The 24,428-nt window shown below is 35.6% G+C and overlaps 1 protein-coding gene across 5 annotated transcripts in view; it reads right to left on the reverse strand.

Moving 5' to 3' along the window:
* The window catches only part of LOC129168346 (chloride anion exchanger-like), a 29,337-nt gene that overhangs the window by 1,950 nt on the left and 2,959 nt on the right, over positions 1-24,428 (reverse strand). The window contains exons 2-20 of one of the 5 annotated variants that reach the window (XM_054753513.1): positions 15,567-15,761; positions 14,194-14,333; positions 13,916-14,026; positions 13,682-13,842; positions 12,225-12,389; positions 11,994-12,146; positions 10,748-10,830; positions 9,620-9,767; positions 9,423-9,536; positions 8,294-8,371; positions 8,133-8,228; positions 7,956-8,062; positions 7,417-7,486; positions 5,573-5,665; positions 5,241-5,336; positions 1,882-2,112; positions 1,754-1,808; positions 625-770; positions 411-470 (exon numbers count right to left, since the gene is read on the reverse strand). In XM_054753513.1, coding sequence (XP_054609488.1) covers positions 411-470; positions 625-770; positions 1,754-1,808; positions 1,882-2,112; positions 5,241-5,336; positions 5,573-5,665; positions 7,417-7,486; positions 7,956-8,062; positions 8,133-8,228; positions 8,294-8,371; positions 9,423-9,536; positions 9,620-9,767; positions 10,748-10,830; positions 11,994-12,146; positions 12,225-12,389; positions 13,682-13,842; positions 13,916-14,026; positions 14,194-14,333; positions 15,567-15,700 — 2,241 coding nt within the window. In that variant the 5' untranslated portion in view covers positions 15,701-15,761. Of the gene's footprint in view, positions 1-410; positions 471-624; positions 771-1,753; positions 1,809-1,881; positions 2,113-5,240; positions 5,337-5,572; positions 5,666-7,416; positions 7,487-7,955; positions 8,063-8,132; positions 8,229-8,293; positions 8,372-9,422; positions 9,537-9,619; positions 9,768-10,747; positions 10,831-11,993; positions 12,390-13,681; positions 13,843-13,915; positions 14,027-14,193; positions 14,334-15,566; positions 15,762-15,834; positions 16,367-24,428 lie in introns of those variants that run through there. The other 4 variants (XM_054753512.1, XM_054753511.1, XM_054753510.1 and 1 more) reach the window with 4 other exon arrangements.

Consider the following 24,428-nt stretch of genomic DNA (forward strand, 5'->3'; position numbering starts at 1 on the left):
CTCATCGGCAGCCATGATTGGTGATACAAATCGAATCGAATGCGAATTAAAACGAATCGTTACACCCCTAATATCTGTCGTTATTATTATTACTATTATAATACACTGACGTTTTATCAAAATGAAATGCTCCTTTAATTTATGAATATTTTACAATTTATTTATTTGTTATAATATAAATGATTGTTATTTACTGAAATTATTTGCTAAAATTGAATGAAAATGAACATTTCCTTTGCTGATATATTCATGTTTAACTCCCTCTCTTATGTCACAATTTCTTTATTTTATTTTTTATTTTTTTGCAAAAACAGTGGCACAGGCACTTGCAAAGGCCAAATATTTTTGAGGCGGTACTTTGTGTAAGACAAAAACTAACAAAAAACAAACTGATATAATGTCATACATACATTTCTGTCTCTGCTCCTTAGACTTCCACCAGGATTATGAATTGTGACTGTTGTCACAATCTGCAGAACAAAAAAGTGAATTGTATATATTATAGATGTACTATTGTACGCTGGATTTTATGCATTCTATATGCAGTATTGTTTGGTGAATTGTATAAATACACAGTGTGGGTTCCTTAGCGAAAAGGCCTAACATCACGTGACACTCCTCTACCTTGTCAAAGTTGGATTTCTTCTCCATACACTGCGGATGTTTGTCCAGGATGTGCAGCATGGCGTCATGCAGTGTCAGGAAGAACATTCGCGGCTCAACTTCTTCATCAAAGAAGCTGCAGTTGTGCAGTTTCTCCAGGATGTAAGCTAAAAAGCAGGCAAACACATGACAACTGCACAAAACCGAACTAAGTGTACCAAACTGGCGCATTTTTGTGAAGAAATAACATTTCTGAATGTCATAAATCTTAGAATATGCTTTTTAAAAATCAATAATTATTATTGTCATGATACTCAATTACTACTATGATATGAAGTTTACATTGGGATCTGTGTATTATTGTTGTTTGTTACAATTTATATTACAGTAAATGCTCTAATGAACCCCTCAATTAATTGCTGAGTCCCCTAAAGTTGCCAGGTGTGAAAGAAAATAGGGTCTTTAATTATCGGGTGAAAAAACATTGGCGGCAGTAGGTGTGGCTGGAGGGAACCTCCAGATGTATTTTTTAAAAATATCTCAACAAGACGGCAGAAGTTGCTTTTAAAGTACCATGAATGCTTTACCTCTGCATGCGCTTTAAAATGCCGGTATCGCTCCTCAGCTGTTGGTGTGAAACTCGTGCGCGTTACACTTGCCACATTGTTGGTTACATTGAACTCATCACCGGCTTTAATGCTGACCGAGCAGTTTGCTCCTTACCGCTATTACAACATTGGTTGTGTTGCTGTGTTGTGCAATACACTTGTCAATAAATCAGCATTTGATCAAAGAGAGCTACGCTTTTCTTGGTCCCTTTCCAGTTGTTGCTTGCTCCAACACACTGGCTCAAATATATGCCTGGTATTCTCTTTTTTTAAAATATTTTGATCACTACATGACAGAATACAGTATTTTTATAAATACATTAACGACCTGATAAAAATAAACACTAAAAATACTGGAGAAAAAAAAATTTCACATCAATTTGATTGTTATTGTGTACAAACTTCACTGAAATGGTCATTCTTTGTAGTGTCAGCTTAAAGAGTATTTCCTGATATGCTGTCCAATTAGCGGGTTTTAAATGAGACATGCTTGAAATTGTGCTGCCCTCATAAAAAAGGTAAATTCCGAATTTGACACTTACGATCACAAGCAACAATGTAGACGTCCACTTCAACCCGAATCAGTTCTTTCAGTGCCTGCCACAAATGACACAATGAATTGATAGAAATAAACCTATGAGAACGATGAGTCTCTGTGTTGTTATCTCACTGCTTTAAGTCCCTTCAGAGCAGAGACGTCCAGGAAGGAGACAGCAGCAAAGTCCAGGACCAGACTGCGGAGATCCACTTTGGGAACTGTGATGTTGGCGGGAAGCTCGGCGTTCCAGTCGATCCGCGCAGGCAGGTCCTTGAAATCTGTGGGCTGGTCCAGGTCTTCCATGTTGTTTTCAAACTCGGAATCCTCTTGGATTGGTCCGCATGAGGTGTTCAGGAACCCGTTCTGGAATTGGAATTACACTCCTGATCAAAATTTTAAAACCAGTTGAAAAATTGCAAGAATTTACATTTTGCACTGTTGGATCTCACGGGGGTTCTAAGTAGAGCTTCAAAATGCAAGAAGAAGAAATGGGAGTGAGACAAAAAAAAAATCGAGTAAGCAATTTATTGCAAACAAGCATTAAAGTGCAATTGTTCATCAACTGATCAAAAGTTTCAGACCACAGCCTTTAAAATAAAGCCAAAATCTTGGCAGAAATGTGGATTCAGTGCCATTTCTGTCAGGTATTCACACTGTCATGATCTCTTGATGGCAAAGGCAAAAAAGTTAAGTGGTAGAACCCCAAATAAATTCACCGGCCCCAGCCGGAAGATCCGGTTGGCTGCCCTCAGCCCAAATGAAAGTTCTTACTGATGCCGAGTGAAGTCCAATAAACACCAGAAGGCATGTGCGAGAGAAAGGTTTTAAGATGAAAAAACGTCTTCAAAGGCGTCGTCTCCTTCAACACCACAAAATTGCCTGTTTGGAATTTGCACGAGATCCCCAAACATGGGACATTGAAAGGTGGAAGAAAGTTTTGTCTTTTGACAGTCCTGATGGCTTCCAACATTACTGGCATGACAAGGAGATCCCACCTGACACGGAGGGGACGCCCTCATGATCTGAGGTGCTTTTTCCCTCATTGGAACAATGGAGCTTCAGGTTGCGCAGGGGCGTCAAAAGGCAGATGGCTATGTGGGGATGTTGGAGTGGGCATCCCTCATGACTGAAGGCCCTCGTCTGTGTGGTCATGATCGGGTTGTCCAGGAATAACATCACTGTTTTAAACCATCCTGCGTGTTCCCCTGATCTAAATCCAATTGAGAACATTTGGGGATGGATGGTAAGGGACGTTTACTTAAAAATGGACATCAGTTCCAGACAGTGGATGCCCTCCGTGAAGCCATCTTCACCACCTGGAGCAACATTCCCACCAGCCTCCTGGAAACTCTGGCATCAAGCATTTTTTTGGAGGTTACTGAGTCCTTTTTTTGAACATTTTATTCTATTTTAGGAGGAGATGTGGGTTTTTTGAGCTATGGTCTTACACTTTTGATCAACTGATGAACACCCTGTATGTGTACAAAAAATATTAATATGTAAAAAAAAGAGCGCATGTGTTTTATACATTTGCTTAGATGTTTTCTTCAATAAAAACCGTGGAGTCATGTAAACATACTGGTCTCCAAAGGGTTAAAAACCCCACACTATAATACGTAATTGATACATGATAGATTTCAGGCTAAAGTAGTGCTAACATCCTGACTGGTTCAAAGTAAGACATAAATATATTCTATTTTTTACAACTGTTTTTGAGAAGCTGTCACTTTTTCTCATTAGGGTCAAATGTGAGGGGCAGCGGTGTCCAAAGTGCGGCCCGCTTCTCGATTTTCAAGCTTCTTAAGAGTTAATAAACAACACCGTGTGTCAAAACTTCCAGTGTAATTATGACTGCTGAGTCTCCCGATATCTAATCGTCACTGCAGTAAACTTTATGACGCTTACAGCTGTGTTATCGACCCAGTAAAGCGGCTGAATGTGTACACACTATCACGAAAGGTGCTTTGCCAAGTTGGCAAGGACTGTATGGAGGTGAAGATAAAACCAAAACAATACAGCACATCCCCCGGCATCGCATTTTTGATGCAAGGCTTTAAGTTGAGGCGCCGACTACAACACATCAAAATATAAGTAGTACCCTGACATAATTATTGGTTTCCGTTGATGCTTTGTTGAATATCTAACGCTAAATACCTGACTACTGCATGGATATGGATATGCCAGAGGCTGTTCTTGTTCCAAAGATAGGAAAATGAAGTTCACATGACAGAATGAGTTTTATGGCATTTTAAAAGTGTACATTAAATAGCATTGCTGCAAATGCATCAGAATTAGGCTATTTTTCATCTGTTGTCCCTGGACAGATGTTAAAAAATTGTCTCCCTAAAATAACATTAAAAGGAATACAAAAAGAACAATGCAAATATAAAATATTAGTAAAAAAAAAAATAGATGCAACTACACACACCTCGCTAAAAGATAGTGTACATACAAAATTGATGACAGTGCAAACACTGGATTAAATGACCAACACATTTTCAAAAACACACCAAAATACTTACATAAAACAAGTCGACGGAGACACAAGTGACATGAAACATGAAAAATCGTACACTGTACTATCAATGTTAGTACTAGTGATTACATGTATGATGTGTTATGAACCCGTTTTTGAGATATTCTTTGAGTAAAGTGTATGAAGTCAGTTCTCTAATGATCTGGGGGAGAGAGTTCCACTCCTGTGCAGCCGTGACTGAAAAGGCAATCTGACCGTAAGCGCTTTTCCGTAGAGGAACAATCCAGTCTCCTCAGACTGCCCCTCGTGTTACTTTCCGGGAGATGTTCCACATGTTTACAAACTGAGAGGAGGAGGTGACAGACCATGGATGATTTTGTTTCTCAGACAAAGGTTGGCGTGCTTGATTACATTCTCCCAACTTAAAAGGTGATGTTTATGTAAGAGAGTGCAGTGATGATGTCTGTCCAGTATTTTCATTGTCCTTTTCTATGGTGATTCTATAAGTTTTAGTGTTGTTTTATTTGCGTGCGAACAGGTTGTGAGACGCTAGGTCAGACAGAACCATAGCATGCATGAACATTTTAGTGATGGGTGTGATCTTATGGACTGGAAATTCGAAATATTATATGTAACATGATTACAGACCTTTGAGATGAGATTTAAAAATGTCTAAATTTAAATTTAAACAAAAATAGCTCATAAGAGTTACATTTTTGGCAGTGCATTGCTATACTGTAGCTATTCATGTAAGAACTTAAGTGATTTTGGTTATTATCAAGAAAACCATGGAAGTTGTGAGATATCAGCTCTTAAATTCAACTCTTATGAGCTATATTTGTTATCATGGTTATATTTGCCCAAACAAATGTACCTTTAGTTGTACCAGGCATTATAATGGATCAATAAACTGAAGAAACACGGGTGGTCTCATCATTTTTTCCACGTCTGTATGTCAGAAAAAGAATTTCCGTCGCCAATGGTTTTGAATATACCCAAGCAGGTTATCACTTACCGATGTCCACTGGAGAAATCCTTTTTTTAGAAGTTTCCGGATCCTTCGCAGTGCTTTATTTCGTTTCCTTAGCACCCTCAGTGGATTAAATCCAACCTGAGCAACATTTAAAAAAAATAGCGTAATGTCAGTTTGCTCAGTTTTATTTGTTAAGGACACGTTATGCAAATGAGGTGTGATGACGTGGTTTAAACAAGTCATCACGCCGATGGTGGAGTGACTTAACTTTCGTAAAGGGAGTTACAAATACAGCATGTTTGTATTCCACATGCCACCGTATTGACACAGTTACCGTATTATCGCTTGACAAATAAATCAGATGACAGACTTACAGCTTCCACCAGTTTGCTCCTGAAGAACTCAATGTTGGCAAAGAAGATTGGCGACGGGATCCGGAAGATTTTGACCCCCTCTGGCTCAAATATCTGGAGATGATAAGAGCAACAAATAAATACAGCTGTGGTTATGATTATCACAGGGATGCGCGTCTCATTTGCACACAGGATCAAAATGATACATTTGGTTCAAAGACAAAAAAGGATTTTTGCCGTTGCCGTTAAGGCGGTGGTCTGAAAATTTGGATCAGATGACGAAAAACCTGTTGGAGTTTAAATGCATTTTTCAGTGTTCTACTCACAATCTGGTAGGGGTGGGCGGATCGATCCAAACATGGATTACGTACCATACATAGCATCAGTACAGGATCAATGCTAGCGTGATGAGATTGAGATTTTTTCAGTTCTCTTCTGTTTATTTTCACAAATATCTGTTTTTTTTTGTGTTGTTCATATTGTTGATATTGTCATACAGTGGAACCTCGGTTAGCATATGCCTCGGTTAGCCTGTTTTTTCAGTTAAAGTCAAACATTTGCACCAAAATGTGGCCTTGGTCAATTTGTCTATTGTTTTCCAGTTAGTATACAATGTGACACGTCTTGTCGTATTATCAATGCGTGAGTCCAGCTGTGTTCTTAATGTATTTTTATAACAAAACGTCTTTGTTAACCGCTTGCTAATACATGGAAACAGGAAGCGGAATGCAGCTCCGTCCCCTATCTGTGATGTCATCAGTGGTTCACTCTGTAGGTCTTTACTAACTAACACAGTTACAAAGTCTCAAAAATCTTAACACAAAACACATTTTTATAGTTTTACATGCATAAAACAATTCTAAATGCATATAAATGACAAATGAAAGGGGTAAATGAACGTTTGAGGTTACTTTTACCTTCATTGAAGACACGATTGTTGACAAAGACACAATGTAGCAGCGACATTGTGTTTTGCTAGGGGTTATTTATTGAATTCAGAGGTGTTTCTCACCGTCTTTTATCAAACGCTGGCACTTGCCACTTTCTCTGGTTTCATTTTGGGTTATTTTGAGCCGTGATTGAAAGGAAAGCGGGGACTTGAGGTGGGAGACACCATTGAATTCAAGAAATAAATTGTGGGAAACCATGATGTTTGTATTGATCTCGCTGCCACATCGTGTCTTTGTCAACAATCACGTATTCAATGAAGGTAAAAGTAACCTTAAATGTTTATTTATCCCTTTCGTTCATCATTTGTATGTATTTATATGCATTTGGAATTTGCATGTAAAAATATAACTGTAAAACTATAAAAACGTATTTTGTGTTAACATTTTTGGCTTTCTGCAATGGATTAGTTGGGTTCACATTATTGCCTCCACCACGCGTAGCGCAAAGCGCAGCTTGGGGGTTATGTTTTTGCCCGCGTTTGTTTGTTTGTGTTCAAAATAACTTGAAAAGTTCTGTATGGATTTGAATGAAATGTTCAGGAATTTTTGGAAATGGGATATGGAAGAACTGATTACATTTTGGGGGTGATCACGATCATCGTCTGGATCCAGGATTTTTTTTTTTTAAAGGATTCTTTAACACCATTTTCGGCACTTGTGCATATAATTCCGCAAAAAATGGTCAGATCACTTGGAAAAATGGCGTGGGAGAGGAATGATCTGCTCAGGCTTTTGGCTGAGCAGGGCGGTGATAGTAATCTGCCACTGAAACTGCTCTTCTGTTGGGAGGTGATGCTGTGCATTGGACTATTGACGTCTCATTAATACTGATTATCACTTGACACTTTTGACAGCACTCACATGAATTGAGCAATAGCGAAGCTCACTAAAAACCTTGAAAAGACGCCTACTTACATCAGCATAGTCCTTTCGGTCCTTGTAGATATCAGTTCCTTTAATGTTGGCCAAGACACTGCAGCGAGGGCTGGAATAGAAAGCAATGTAAAACCATACAGTAGTGTAATCATGTTTTTTAATACAAACATAAATGCATACACAGCGGAACAATAACGAAATGGCTAAATTAAGTTAGTTGCTGTGAAATCTAGGTTAATACCGCCGTGCTTTGATTTTGAAGCTTACTTTACACTGAACAGGAAGTCACTGTGTGCACGTTTTAATGCTGTGTCACTAGCCAGGTAGTTATGTTGCTGTTGCTGTTGCACGCTGCTTAGCGATAATGATGATGTTAGCAAAACTACAACACATGTCGATATAAACAGACCCATTTTTCGACAGAAGCAGTCAACCTCATACATCAATATCCACTTAAGCGGGCACTTTCAGGTGGGCCAGGACTTGGTGAATTGGTGCACATAAACGGTTCCACTATACATCTTGTCAAAATCAAATTGGCGTAAGGGATACAGTAATGTCACTGGATGGATACTGACAACTGCGCCCTGAGGACCACACTGAGGAGTTCCACACCGAGACCGGCTGCAAGCCCGAGATCCAACCCCAGTAAGACGGCAGCGATACAGGTGCCCAACCACACCACCTGTACATGGACACATGTAAGAGACAGACATGCTACCTTTACCATACATCCTTTCCATCCATCCACTTACACAGTCTGGCTTGTCCCGCCTCCACAGGTAGGGCACTTCTTGAAACTGCATCAACATGCCCTTCAGGTTGACGATGACCACAGCACCCAACACAGACTGTTAAGATCATGTGTCAAAGGTCAGTTCATCGAACAATAACATTGGACTAACAGGCTGCTGACCTTTGGGAGGGGGTCCAGTAAAAATCCGATGGCCACGGTAACGATCATCACGATGACAGCTGATAGCAAACCAGCTATCTGAGGAGCACACAGGAAGGCTAGAAATGAACTCTGACAGTATTTTATCCACTACAAGTTCATTCTTTTTCAATTTTCAAGTCATTTGGGTTTGTTGAATGAATATAGGTGAAACTGACCACATACTCATTTTTAAAACAACTATGTTCCTCAAATTAGCCGAACATGGCAACAAGACACATCCATCCATCCATTTTTCTATGCCACTTATCCTCATTAGGGTCGCGGGGGTATGCTGGAGCCTATCCCAGCTGACTGCGGGCGAGAGGTGGGGTGCACCCTGGATTGGTTGCCAGCCAGTCGCAGGGCACATATAGACAAACAACCATTCACACTCACATTCATACCTATGGACAATTTAGAGTCACCAATTAACCTAACATGCATGTTTTTGGAATGTGGGCGGAAACCGGAGTACCCGGAGAAAACACACGGACGCACGAGGAGAACATGCAAGCTCTACACAGAGATGCCCAACGGAGATTTGAACCCAGATCTTCCCGGCCAACATGCTTACCACTGGGCCACCGTGCGACCCACCCTGAAGACATGATTCCTGATGTGACTGTGACCCAAATACATGATTAGGCAGCGAGATCAACATGGATGACACCTTCCTGTTTTGCCATGAGTTATTTCTTGAATTCAATCGTGCTTTTCATCTCAATAACCCAAATTGAGCCATAGAAAGTTGCAAGGGCCCGCAATTAATAAAGAAGGTGAGAAACACTCTTGAATTCAAGAAATACGTCAGGGAGGTTGATCTTGCTGCCACATTGTTTCTTTGGGAACAGTCACTTCTTCAATAAAAGTATGCTTAGGTGCTCTTTTATCCCCCTCACTCATCATTTTTATGCATTTAGAATTGCTTCAAGCATAAAAAACTACAATTGTAAAACTATAAAAACGTGTTTTGTGTGCAGATTTATGAGGATCAACCCCTGATGACATCATAGCTGTGTTAAACCCTCCCAAAAATAGAATTCCTTTTGTTTTGGTTTTTGAGAAGCTGACATTTTGTGAAATTTAAAGAGCTCTTAAGTTGAATGACCTGCGTTTTGCCCCCTGTGCTTTCTTGCACAGCACTCCTGGAAAGAGCTGTACTGGCTGCGAAAGACTTGAAGGACGCTCCGAAAATGTTGCTCATTCCAAAAGCGATCAGCTCCTTGGTGGGTAAAAAAAGAGAAGACGTGATCCACGTGACTGATCTCAAACCTTTTGTTGCAAATGTGGATGGTGACAATGCACCTGGTTTCCATCGATGGTGTAGTCGTGTTTCACCGAGTAGACCTTTGCCACAGAGAAGGCCACAGCAAAACCCACTATGGCCATTGGGAACGCCTCCACTGCTGTCTCCTGGAAGACGTGCACGTTTGGAGCTATTGGAGGCTCATACCTGAGAATGAGCATGTTAACAGAAATGGTAATACTGTATTGTATACGGTAGATAACGTGCTGTCAGAACCTGAAAAATGAAAATGAAGACTCCAAAAGTCATAAAAATGCCTGTTTTTGATACTCCAAACCCTATAATAAGTCTTTCACAGTTATTAAGCACATTTTTGAACTCGTTTTTTTACATTAACAATTACAGGCATAGAGTATACGAGGGAGTTGACTTGTGGCACAGATTGGGACATCAAACCACGTTCTATTTAAGTTACCATAAAAACCTAATTATTAACCATTTAAAACAATACTATGAGGGAGCGCGAATGCCGAATAGGCAGGGATCGATTATGTGCAAATACAGGCACTATTTCATGATAGTCAAGCATCAAAAAAACTGCAGAGCAGCTAAAATATATGATAACCTCTTTTATTACAACCCACCAGCTATTTCACCGATATTGAAAACGCTTAATGTTTGTCATTAGATTTTGTTTTCATTTCATATATTTCCAAAACATCCAGACATGCCCTCCTTCTGGGACCAAAGCTTTCAAATCCCCTGGGATTTCATTCCGTCAGTGGGCATGCATTCTTTCTTTGCCCTTTGAGCTGCGATTCTTCTTCTTGCACGCTATCACAGTGTAAGAACTGTGCAGTCTTTGGCTGATGAAACCCGTGTGTATTAATGTACAGTAACTCATTAGCCATTGACATTATTATTATCTTGCAAATTGTCTTTATCGTGCCGCTTATGGTGCACACTTGTAGAGGCTGATGTGGCTGTCAGGTGAGCGGATATGAGAGCTGAGTTAATGTGTTCTAATAGCAGGATGTGAGATTTTCACATTTAAGATAGCAGAACTAGAAATATGTTTTGGTACAATTTGAAAACATCTTTTGTTGTCTATTCAAATGTCTAATACGGTGACTGATTGGTTTAAATAATGGTGGTCTAGCACACTCTTGAAATGACATCCAACGTACCCCTTTGGAATATGTCCAACAACATCGATGCCATACTTCGTCCTGAAGTCAAACGCGTAAGAGACTCCGCATGCAATGACCGTCTGGGGAAGACACATTTCCAGAGTAAAACAAGCCTATTAGTCTGGCAAATAGGGACGAACAGCTTCACTAACACGTGCATGGTTTCAGTACAGTAAATCCCTGCTTTTTCTGAGGGTTACACTCCAAGACCCCCAGCAAATGGCGAAAAAAATGTGAATGATGGACAAAATGCCTACCGGCTCTCGGCACATTCTAATAATGCAATTAAACAGGAAAACAAAAACAAACAACTGCGAAAATGGAAGAAAACAGCAGTAATTTTACGGGAATTTTCAAAGTATTAGTAGAATAAAGTTATAATATTCCGAAAAAAGTGGTAATCCTCCACAGAAAAGTCATAATTTTACAACTATTAAGTTGGAATATTATGAGGAGTTTGGGGTATGTTTTCAATTTAAAATCGTAATATTGTGACTAAAAACTCAAAGAGTAAAGATGCAAATTTTTGAAAATTAGGTTGGAAAAAATTATATCACCAGAATGAAATCAAAATATTTTGGGAGGAAGTCCTAATATGACGAGAAAAAGGATTCACAAGAATACAGTTGAAATATTTCTCAAAAAAATGTAAATGCAAAATTGGAAAAATGAGCATAAAGTGCAATATGAGGTTTACAAAATGTAAAATATCAAAATTCCAAATTTTTCAGTATGCGGCCCTTGATGGAAAAAAATTGGGCACCCCTGCTCTAAACCCTAAACCCCCACCCCCTTATAAAACGCATTTTAAATACAGTTTTACACATTAAGAAAGAATTTCAGACATACAGTAGACAGTCATGGACTTACAAAAAGTGCAATTACACGACATCGCGTCTTGTCAAAGCATCTTCCTGCTGGAAAATGTTGAGTGAATTGTCTTGTGAGACAGCGCCCTCTGTTGGATTCATAACTGCAGATAGTGCCATCAAACCACTTTCTATTTAAGTTACCATTAAAAGAAAAAAAAAAGATTTACAATCGTAAATCCGTGAATATGCGAGGGTGCAAATGCCGAACGGCGAACAGGCTGGCTGGGATCTACTGTACTTGTTTCCATTAAGTGATGTGGATGTCGTCATAAATCACATGAATCACACTGCAGTGTGGTGTGATAGTGTTAATAACGAACGACCCTGAAGTGTAACACATTGAAATGTGTACGCTGTCAAGCACTCCTCACCATGATGACCTCTATGGGTATTGGAACAGGCAGCTTGGCTTTGAATCTGTCATTCAGCTCCTTCACGATGAACACCACCAGCATGATGACCAAGGAGATGATCACATCGCAACCGTTGGTGGACTGGATCTTACCAAAGATGACCTCCAGAGTCTGCGAACAGGTAACAAAAACACAAGCAGCAAGGAACTTAAATAATGAAAGCGCCCCTCGGTTTGCTGTTTGTCTTACATATATAATAGAGAGTGGTCCACTAATTCCAGGGACCTGCAGGCCCAGCACAAACTTCAGCTGTGACACCAGGATGTGGATGGCTGCTGCGGTGGTGAAACCTGACACCAGAGTGTCTGACAGGTACATGACCACGAAGCCCACCTGCAGGATGCCCATGGCCAGCTGCAAGAGACACATAGGCAACAGGGATGATGGAATAGTGTACACCCTAGGTTCCTAGAGTGGGTACGCGTACCCCTGGTGGTACGCAGATTGCCATAGGGGGTACGTGAGCAAAAATTTAAAATCACTACAATAGAGTCAAACACTCAGATTTACGTAATGCGCTCGGACACCTCATGTGAACAGCCACAGCCTATAGAACAGTGCAGAACAAATTTGTACGTTTGATGATGACGTTGTGCATTAAAAGTGTTTAATCTTGAAGATATTTCAAGATCATATAGATAGATGATAGATAGATAGATAGATAGATAGTTAGATATATACGTATTTGAATTTCTTAGATAACAGAATTTATTGTTCCATTTATCACAGCAAGTCTTCCAGGTTCTGAAGCAGCAAAACAGCCCCAAACCATCACACTACCACCACCATATTTTACTGTTTGTATGGTGTTCTTTTTCTGAAATGCGACTTTACTTTTACGCCAGATGTAATGGGACACACACCTTCCAAAGAGTTCAACTTTTGTCTCGTCAGACCACAGAGTATTTTCCCAAAGGTCTTGGGGATCATCAAGATGTTTTCTGGCAAAATTGAGACAAGCCTTAATGTTCTTTTTGTTCAGCAGTGGTTTTCATCTTGGAACTCTGCCATGCAGGCTGTTTTTGCCCAGTGTCTTTCTTATGGTGGAGTCATGAACACTGACATTAACTGAGGCAAGTGAGGCCTGCAGTTTAGATGTTGTCGTGGGGTCTTTTGTGACCTCTTGAGTCGCTGTTGCGCTCTTGGGGAAATTTTGATTGGCTGGCCACTCCTGGGAAAGTTCACCACTGTTCCGTGTTTTCACCATTTGTGGATAAAGGCTGTCAAGTGTGGTTGGCTGGGGTCCCGGAGCTCTAGAAATGGCTTTATAACCTTTTCCAGACTGATAGATCTCAATTAATCTCAGCGCACTGACTCAGTGCCTAATATTCACATTTGTTTGATGATCTGAAATATTAAAGTGTGACAAACATGCAAAAAACACAAGAACAATGTATCACTTTGTCATCTTTTGAGGGGCCCTCAAATGGTCACTTTGGAAGTTGTGTTTTTCTGATGTCATGAAGGCAAAACCTCCTTCTCCTGACCTGCCCCTAGCTATGATGAGCCCTGCGTATATGTCCACCACTTCACGAAGGACAGCTTTGTAAAAAACAAAACAAAAACAGGCTTTGCTACACATCTTAAAAATGAAGCCTGGAGCTCTGCCAACTATCCATCAGTCAGCTATGGTAAGAGTGCGTCACCTGCATGATGCCAGCAAGGAAGGTCACAGACGAGGCCACCAAAACCCTCTGCTCATCTCTGGTCAAGCCTTCAAAACCCGTGATGTTAGCGGGCGGGCCCTCGTCTGGTACCAGCCTGGTGACCACCGAGCCAATCATCAGACAAAGCACCGGGAACGGACCTTCAACATGGAGAGGGGAGCGTCACAAAAACACAGCAAATATAAAGCGGCCGCAGGAGCAGACGGGCCTTACCCACTGAGATATGTCTTGAGGTTCCAAGGAAAAAGTAGATGACCACGGGGAAGAAAGCAGAGAAGAGACCATACCAGGGTGGAAGAGAAGCCAGGAGACAGTACGCCAACCCTTAAACATGCACATATGACAAAGATCACATGACGTTTTTACTACATTTTGTATAACTGGGTTCAGTCACTGCAATCAGCTGTTGTCAGAACACACAGCGTACTGTATCGGGTATAAATATATTGGTTACTATTCCAAAATTGCATGTTTAACAGAAATGAAAAAACCTTGCAGAACAGCAACGAGTCCAGTGCTGATCCCTGACACAATATCGCTAAGCAGCCACTCTTTGATGCGGTAGATCTTCATCCAGCCGATGATTGGCAAGAGGGAGAGAATCGCATTTTTGGCACGTCTGGTGTCACACCTGAAACAGTAATACATGCGACATATACATGAATGTACTTTAAAAGAAAGATTTATATAGTTTCACAAATACTGTACACACATCCATGTTACATATATACAGTAGTTATATACTTGCCGGGTGCATGGACTATAAAAGCATATAACCACAGGTCTCTCCAATTAGCACCGGGTCAGAAAACATTGGCATTAACAGGTGTGGCTGTAGGCAACCTCCTGATGTGTTTTTTTTTTTATTATCTCCACAAAACGGGAGCGTTGTCTACCTCTGCTTGCTCTTTAAAAGGTTGTTGGCGTGAAACCCACGCTTCCTGTTTTGTTCTTTGCAATCAACTCATCGTCGGTGTAAATGTTAATGCTGCCTGAGCACAGTGGCGTTACAACATTGGTTGTGTCGCTTCTGTGTTGTGCCATACAGTTTGTGAATAAACTGCATTTTCCTTTCCACTTTCTGATGCAATCTACAACCATCATCACATTTATTGTCAAATCGAGTAGAAATGTATTATTTCCTTGAAATGAAGTATACAGTCATTTTTTGTCGTAATTTACAATTTTAAAGTATATTTGGTTATTTGTTTTGGCCATTTTCGACATTCATGATATAATACACAAACATAACACAAACATGTTATACATGCAGTTTTTGGAAATGTTAAACTTTTTCTTTGGCTTTTTCTGGCTCATTTGCGACACAAAGGGTGTTCAGCGAGGAACGGCAGAAGCAAAGTAGACTAATATGAGATGCTGATGCTTTTTATTCAAGATAGACGGTTTGATTGCTTTTCCGATGATTAACAGTGCTTCGCTTCTTTTTCCACTTGTATGACAGTTAATAACGTTATTTGAAATATTGCCAGCACAGTTAATAAAGATGTTGTGATGGCTACAGTTTGACCAGGGAACAGATTATTTATATTTCCACAATTTGCTATGAGAGAAATTGTTTCAAAATACGACTTTTTTGGACATTCAGTTAAAAAAAGCAAAATGACTTGAAGTGTACGCATGCTGCAACATTCTTTGTATGCTTGTAAGGAAATGTTTTATGGTGGGGACAGTTTGACAGATGATTTCTAGTTTCATTATTTCCTACGGGGTAAAATTCCAAAGTGCTATGTTATGATCAGCGCTGCATTTGTCGCATTTTTCAGCGTGTTTGAAGAAAGCACATCAAAAACGCCATCACCACATTGTCTGTCAAAGTGAACGAGTGCACTGCAAAGCCCCTTACGTGAAGTACTGCTTCAGGTGGTCCAGCGAGGTCTTACGGTGCCTGTAGACCTTCTCGTGCTCCTCTGCAAAGGACTCCTCCGAGTACAGCGAGCGGGCTACCACATACTGCTTGACCCCTGCTTGCTTCATCATGGCCGCTTCTGATGCCTTGGGTGACCTCCTGCTGCTGCTGCTGCGTCTCCGCTATGTGTTTCTGAGATCCATTTAAGCACATTAAGAAATATGAGATCACCTTTGAACGCCAATAACAACAAGAAGGTCCAGACCTGAAAATCCAGACTCCGAGAGAGAGAGAGAGAGAGAGAGAGAGCAGGAGCTGGATCATCTGTCAGGGTTGATAAAGCGAGAGCCACACCAGACGGAGTGCTGCTCGATAGGCTCACACAGGAAATATTCACTTCCTCTACCTGTTTATAAGCAAGCCCATTATTTTCGGTCACATACCTGATTGACTCCTACAAATCCAAACGTCTCCCTTCTTCCTCCAGCATTTGGAACGCAACTGTGGTCGCCGACTGTTTAGCCATCAATAAAATGTCACTGTGGCTATTCTCGACTGTAATTATTAACAGTAATCATGATGAGATCCCTGCGTCGCTGCCTTATCCTTGACCATTGTTCCTACTCATATCTGTCAACTTTCAGTGGAGGTTTTCCGTCCCTAAAGAGGGTTTGGAAGGAGGAGGACGGGACAGGACAGGCTATTGTTATAAGGTGGAAATCAAGGAGCTTTTAACCAGGAGCGGAATGCTGCCAAAGGTCAACAACAATACAGATTTAGTTACTGCGTGACCTTATGGTCAAAAAAATAGTTGGACGTCACCAGGTTAAATTAAACAACTTTCAAATGTGGCACTGAATTAAATAAATTAAAATAAATTAATATATATATATATGTATATTTTTGGAAAATAATTTAATGCATTTGTTTTCTTTAAATACATTCTTTTAATAGGGAAAAAAGAAAAAATATTAATCAAATTAAACAACACTAAATGTGACCTTGAATAATAATAATATTTATTGTGTTTATGAAGTAAATATTTATATATATATATATATATATATATATATATATATATATATATATATATATAAACAACAAAAATATTTAGTTGTTTGCTATCATAACTCCATTTTAATAATATTCAATAACTTGTTATTTTTAATAACGGGGAAAAATGGAAGGCTACATTTGAGGGTTGTTCGCAGCTCTTTTTTTATGTTTATTCCTGTTTTTTTCAAGTCATTTTATGTTGGATGAATAATGAATATTGGCGAATCTTTTCCAGAACATTATTTTAAAACCATTTTAGAATTCCTTAAATTAGCTTAACATGGCAAAGCTACACAAAAAAAGCCAGCACGATTGTCTTTAGCGACCATAAAATGTCCCACTGAAAAGCACTGAAAATGCACGTTGAGTCCCATATTTATCTGAGCATAAACGAATGCAGTCCTTTATGTTAAGATTTATGTAAATGTAATTTATAAATAAACATATATATATATATATATATAAAATATATAAATAAATATAATTTAATAAATATAAATTATGTAAATTAGCATTTTTCATATTTGTCCACCAGATGGTGCCACATTTTCCCATTCAAAGCATGCAGCAACTTTTCTCACCTTTTACTGTTTACTGTTTTTTTCCAGTAACATTTATGTAAATGCACTGGCCGTCATACTTCAGGCAAATGTACTTTTACAAGATTGGCTCATTTAAAAATTAACATATAATATTTTTACAGACGTTTTTTGTACCTTGAGTGCGAGTTTTTGTTTGAAATCTGACATTGCAGCAAAAATAATGCAATAATGCAATAATCCAAGTAATAATAATAACAATAATATGCAAATACTCCAAATCCCAAACACATAATTAATAATTGATACATACATGTCAGGCTCAAGTAACTGTTTTTTTTTTTTTTTTTTGCCATTAGGGTGAAATGTGTATGTGAACTTTTCAAATTTGTATAATATTAGAAACAGGTATACCATTTTCCTGCAATGGATTTAAGTACCGTAGATGACACAGGTACCTGATGTAGTGGCCACTGAGCGTTAGCGTGTGTGCACTGCTTTGAGTGCATTGATCAGGAATGCAAACATCCAGAGTAAAGTGTGTGAATGACCTTAGTGAAGCGCGGAACGATGTGGTCGAAGGTCAGTTCACAACAAACGTTGTGTGTGTGCACATGCCTCTTCGTGACGTTCAAATGTACACTTCAGTGTATTATAATGGCAACCTGGGTTAATATTACGAACATATAATTCATATCAAATATAACTGAAAAATGCACAATTTGAACTTATTTGATACATATTTTTTATTGTTTTTATTCTACCGTTAAAATTGATTTACAGGTTGAAGGCGTGAGTCCACAAAATTTTCATGGGAAAGCAAACTCGTCATTTTCTTCGGCTTTTTTGCAACACATATTCTAAACGTAAGGACTTGTCTCTCGCAGGGCACATGTAAACAAACAATTTGGATTACGTCATTAAAGGTGAAACGTGATGTCTGACGGTTTTAATGTTTTACTAGAAACCCTCAGGCCTTCCTTCAAAAAAATCACAATATAAATCAATAAATTATGGATGTTTTACACTAGGAACTGATTATTTCAAATTCCATTCATTCCCACGGATAAAATTGCTTCAAAATCCCAACAAATTGGAGGTCAAAAAGGTCGGAGGTCAAAAAGGGGTCGGAAATTTATGTGAAAAAACTTGCAATATTACGAGAATAAAGTCGTAAATTTACAAGAAAAAACTCGTAATAGTATGTGAATGAAGTCGTAAATTTATGAGAAAAAACGTAATATTACGAAAATAAAGTCGTAAATTTATGAGAAAAAAATTGTGACATTACAAGAATAAAGTCTTAATTTTATGAGGAAAAAACTCATAATATTAATTGAATAAAGACGGAAATTTATGTGAAAATACTTTTGATATTACACAAATAAAGTCAGAAATTTATGAGAAAAAACTCATAACATAACGCGAATAAAGTCATAAATTTACGTGAAAAATTCGTAATAGTACAAGAATGAAGTTGTAAATTTACGAGAAAAAACTCACAATATTACGAGAATAAAGTCAGAAATTCATGAGAAAAAACTTTTAACGTTACACAAATAAAGTCGGAAATTAACGAAAAAAAATCGTAATATTATGTGAATGAAGTCGTAAATTTATGAGAAAAAACACCCCTAATATCCCTAAATCCCTAAAAGTCGTAAATTATGAGAAAAAAATTGTGATATTATGAAAATAAAGTCTTAATTTTATGAGGAAAAAACTTGTAGTATTATGCGAATAAAGTCATAAATTCATGAGAAAAAACTCATATTACTTGAATAAAGTCGGAAATTTATGTGAAAAAACTTTTGATATTACACAAATAAAGTCGGAAATTTATGAAAAAAAACTCATAATATAAATATAAATTTATGTGAAAAATTCGTAATATTACAAGAATTAAGTTGTAAATTTACAAGAAAAAACTCATAATTTTACGAGAATAAAGTCAGAAATTCATGAGAAAAAACTTTTAACGTTACACAAATAAAGTCGGAAATTTACGAAAAAAAACTCGTAATATTATGTGAATGAAGTCGTAAATTTATGCGAAAAAACATGTAATTTACGAAAATAAAGTCGTAAATTATGAGAAAAAAATTGTGATATTATGACAATAAAGTCTTAATTTTATGAGGAAAAAACTTGTAGTATTATGTGAATAAAGTCGTAAATTCATGAGAAAAAACTCATAATATTACTTGAATAAAGTCGGAAATTTATGTGAAAAAACTTGCAATATTACAAGAATAAAGTTGTAAATTTACAAGAAAAAACTCATAGTTTTACAAGAATAAAGTCAGAAATTCATGAGAAAAAACTTTTGATATTACACAAATAAAGTCGGAAATTTATGAGAAAAAACTCATAATATAACGCGAATAAAGTCATAAATTTACGTGAAAAATTCGTAATATTACAAGAATGAAGTTGTAAATTTACAAGAAAAAACTCACAATATTACAAGAATAAAGTCGTAAATTTACAAGAAAAAACTCATAGTTTTACGAGAATAAAGTCAGAAATTCATGAGAAAAAACTTTTGATATTACACAAATAAAGTCGGAAATTTATGAGAAAAAACTCATAATATAACGTGAATAAAGTCATAAATTTATGTGAAAAATTCGTAATATTACAAGAATTAAGTTGTAAATTTACAAGAAAAATCTCACAATATTACAAGAATAAAGTCGTAAATTTACAAGAAAAAACTCATACTTTTACGAGAATAAAGTCAGAAATTCATGAAAAAAAACTTTTAACGTTACACAAATAAAGTCGGAAATTTATGAAAAAAAACTCGTAATATTATGTGAATGAAGTCGTAAATTTATGCGAAAAAACACGTAATTTACGAAAATAAAGTCGTAAATTATGAGAAAAAAATTGTGATATTATGACAATAAAGTCTTAATTTTATGAGGAAAAAACTTGTAGTATTATGCGAATAAAGTCGTAAATTCATGAGAAAAAACTCATATTACTTGAATAAAGTCGGAAATTTATGAGAAAAAACTCATAATATAACATGAATAAAGTCATAAATTTACGTGAAAAATTCGTAATATTACAAGAATTAAGTTGTAAATTTACAAGAAAAAACTCACAATATTACAAGAATAAAGTCGTAAATTTACAAGAAAAAACTCATACTTTTACGAGAATAAAGTCAGAAATTCATGAGAAAAAACTTTTAACGTTACACAAATAAAGTCGGAAATTTACGAAAAAAAACTCGTAATATTATGTGAATGAAGTCGTAAATTTATGCGAAAAAACACGTAATTTACGAAAATAAAGTCGTAAATTATGAGAAAAAAATTGTGATATCATGACAATAAAGTCTTAATTTTATGAGGAAAAAACTTGTAGTATTATGCGAATAAAGTCGTAAATTCATGAGAAAAAACACGTAATTTACGAAAATAAAGTCGTAAATTATGAGAAAAAAATTGTGATATTATGACAATAAAGTCTTAATTTTATGAGGAAAAAACTTGTAGTATTATGCGAATAAAGTCGTAAATTCATGAGAAAAAACTCATATTACTTGAATAAAGTCGGAAATTTATGTGAAAAAACTTGCAATATTACGAGAATAAAGTTGTAAATTTACAAGAAAAAACTCACAATATTACAAGAATAAAGTTGTAAATTTACAAGAAAAAACTCATAATTTTACAAGAATAAAGTCAGAAATTCATGAAAAAAACTTTTAACGTTACACAAATAAAGTCGGAAATTTACGAAAAAAACCTCGTAATATTATGTGAATGAAGTCGTAAATTTATGCGAAAAAACACGTAATTTACGAAAATAAAGTCGTAAATTATGAGAAAAAAATTGTGATATTATGACAATAAAGTCTTAATTTTATGAGGAAAAAACTTGTAGTATTATGCGAATAAAGTCGTAAATTCATGAGAAAAAACTCATATTACTTGAATAAAGTCGGAAATTTATGTGAAAAAACTTGCAATATTACGAGAATAAAGTTGTAAATTTACAAGAAAAAACTCATTGTTTTACGAGAATAAAGTCAGAAATTCATGAGAAAAAACTTTTGATATTGCACAAATAAAGTCGGAAATTTATGAGAAAAAACTCATAACGTGAATAAAGTCATAAATTTACGTGAAAAATTCGTAATATTACAAGAATTAAGTTGTAAATTTACAAGAAAAAACTCACAATATTACAAGAATAAAGTCGTAAATTTACAAGAAAAAACTCATACTTTTACGAGAATAAAGTCAGAAATTCATGAGAAAAAACTTTTAACGTTACACAAATAAAGTCGGAAATTTATGAAAAAAAACTCGTAATATTATGTGAATGAAGTCGTAAATTTATGCGAAAAAACACGTAATTTACGAAAATAAAGTCGTAAATTATGAGAAAAAAATTTTGATATTATGACAATAAAGTCTTAATTTTATGAGGAAAAAACTTGTAGTATTATGCGAATAAAGTCGTAAATTCATGAGAAAAAACTCATAATGTTACTTGAATAAAGTCGGAAATTTATGTGAAAAAACTTGCAATATTACAAGAATAAAGTTGTAAATTTACAAGAAAAAACTCATAGTTTTACAAGAATAAAGTCAGAAATTCATGAGAAAAACTTTTGATATTACACAAATAAAGTCAGAAATTTATGAGAAAAAACTCATAATATAACGCGAATAAAGTCATAAATTTACGTGAAAAATTCGTAATATTACAAGAATGAAGTTGTAAATTTACAAGAAAAAACTCACAATATTACAAGAATAAAGTCGTAAATTTACAAGAAAAAACTCATAATTTTACGAGAATAAAGTCAGAAATTCATGAGAAAAAACTTTTAACGTTACACAAATAAAGTTGGAAATTTACGAAAAAAAACTCGTAATATTATGTGAATGAAGTCGTAAATTTATGAGAAAAAACACGTAATTTACAAAAATAAAGTCGTAAATTATGAGAAAAAAATTGTGATATTATGACAATAAAGTCTTAATTTTATGAGGAAAAACTTGTAGTATTATGCGAATAAAGTCGTAAATTCATGAGAAAAAACTCATAATATTACTTGAATAAAGTCGGAAATTTATTTGAAAAAACTTGCAATATTACGAGAATAAAGTCGTAAATTTACAAGAAAAAACTCATAATTTTACGAGAATAAAGTCAGAAATTCATGAGAAAAAACTTTTGATATTACACAAATAAAGTCAGAAATTTATGAGAAAAAACTCATAATATAACGCGAATAAAGTCATAAATTTACGTGAAAAATTCGTAATATTACAAGAATGAAGTTGTAAATTTACGAGAAAAAACTCACAATATTACAAGAATAAAGTTGTAAATTTACAAAAAAAAACCTCATAATTTTACGAGAATAAAGTCAGAAATTCATGAGAAAAACCTTTTCACGTTACACAAATAAAGTCGGAAATTTACGAAAAAAACTTGTAATATTATGTGAATGAAGTCGTAAATTTATGAGAAAAAACACGTAATATTACGAAAATAAAGTTGTAAATTATGAGAAAAAAATTGTGATATTATGACAATAAAGTCTTAATTTTATGAGGAAAAAACTTATAGTATTATGCGAATAAAGTCGTAAATTCGTGAGAAAAAACTCATAATATTACTTGAATAAAGTCGGAAATTTATGTGAAAAAACTTGTAATATTACGAGAATAAAGTCATAAATTTACGAGAAAAAACTCACAATATTACAAAAATAAAGTCGTAAATTTACAAGAAAAAACTTATAATTTTACGAGAATAAAGTCAGAAATTCATGAGAAAAACTTTTAATATTACACAAATAAAGTCGTAAATTTATGAGAAAAAACTCATTATATAACGCAAATAAAGTCATAATTTACGTGAAAAATTCATAATATTACAACAATTAAGTCAGAAATTAACGAGAATAAAGTGGCAATTTTATATTACAGGCATTGCCTGAGACAGCTATAAAAAAGGGGAACTTATGTGACCTTTGGCCTTGGGCGTGTGGAGGGGTTGGGGTAAAGAAAGTGGAAGTGTGAGCGCCACATGCGGGAGAAGGCTAGACATGCTAATCTGTTTGTGCTCAACTGCTCTGTTTTGCTGCCACATTATAAATAAAAGCTTGGCTGAAGCAAGAGAAAAGTTTCCTTCCTTCCTTCCTCTCTTAAATTTACGACTTTATTCTCATAATATTACAAGTTTTTTTCTCGTAAATTTACGATTTTATTCTCCAAAATTTTTCTCGTACGTTTTTTCTCCTAAATGTGTGACTTTATTCTCATAACATTACGAGTTTTTTCTCGTAAATTTACGACTTTATTCTTGTAAAATTACTATTTTTTTTTGTAAATTTACAAATTTATTCTCTTAAATTTATGACTTTAGTCTAGTAATATTACAAGTTTTTTCTTGTAAATTTACGACTTTATTCTCATAATATTATGAGTTTTTTCTCATAAATTTCTGATTTTATTCTCAGAAATTTTTCTCGTAAGTTTTTTCTCCTAAATGTGTGACTTTATTCTCATAACATTACAAGTTTTTTCTCGTAAATTTACGACTTTATTCTCGTAATATTACGAGTTTTTTCTCGTAAATTTACGACTTTGTTATCGTAATATTACAAGGTTTTTTTTGTAAATTTACAAATTTATTCTCTTAAATTTACGACTTTATTCTCATAATATTACAAGTTTTTTTCTCGTAAATTTACGATTTTATTCTCCAAAATTTTTCTCGTACGTTTTTTCTCCTAAATGTGTGACTTTATTCTCATAACATTACGAGTTTTTTCTCGTAAATTTACGACTTTATTCTTGTAAAATTACTATTTTTTTTTGTAAATTTACAAATTTATTCTCTTAAATTTATGACTTTAGTCTAGTAATATTACAAGTTTTTTCTTGTAAATTTACGACTTTATTCTCATAATATTATGAGTTTTTTCTCATAAATTTCTGATTTTATTCTCAGAAATTTTTCTCTTAAGTTTTTTCTCCTAAATGTGTGACTTTATTCTCATAACATTACAAGTTTTTTCTCGTAAATTTACGACTTTATTCTCGTAATATTACGAGTTTTTTCTCGTAAATTTACGACTTTGTTATCGTAATATTACAAGGTTTTTTTTGTAAATTTACAAATTTATTCTCTTAAATTTACGACTTTAGTCTCGTAATATTACACGTTTTTTCTCGTAAATTTATGACTTTATTCTCGTAATATTACAAGTTTTTTCTCGTAAATT

Source organism: Dunckerocampus dactyliophorus, chromosome 15 (genome assembly GCF_027744805.1).
Source record: "Dunckerocampus dactyliophorus isolate RoL2022-P2 chromosome 15, RoL_Ddac_1.1, whole genome shotgun sequence".
NCBI lineage: Eukaryota > Metazoa > Chordata > Actinopteri > Syngnathiformes > Syngnathidae > Dunckerocampus > Dunckerocampus dactyliophorus.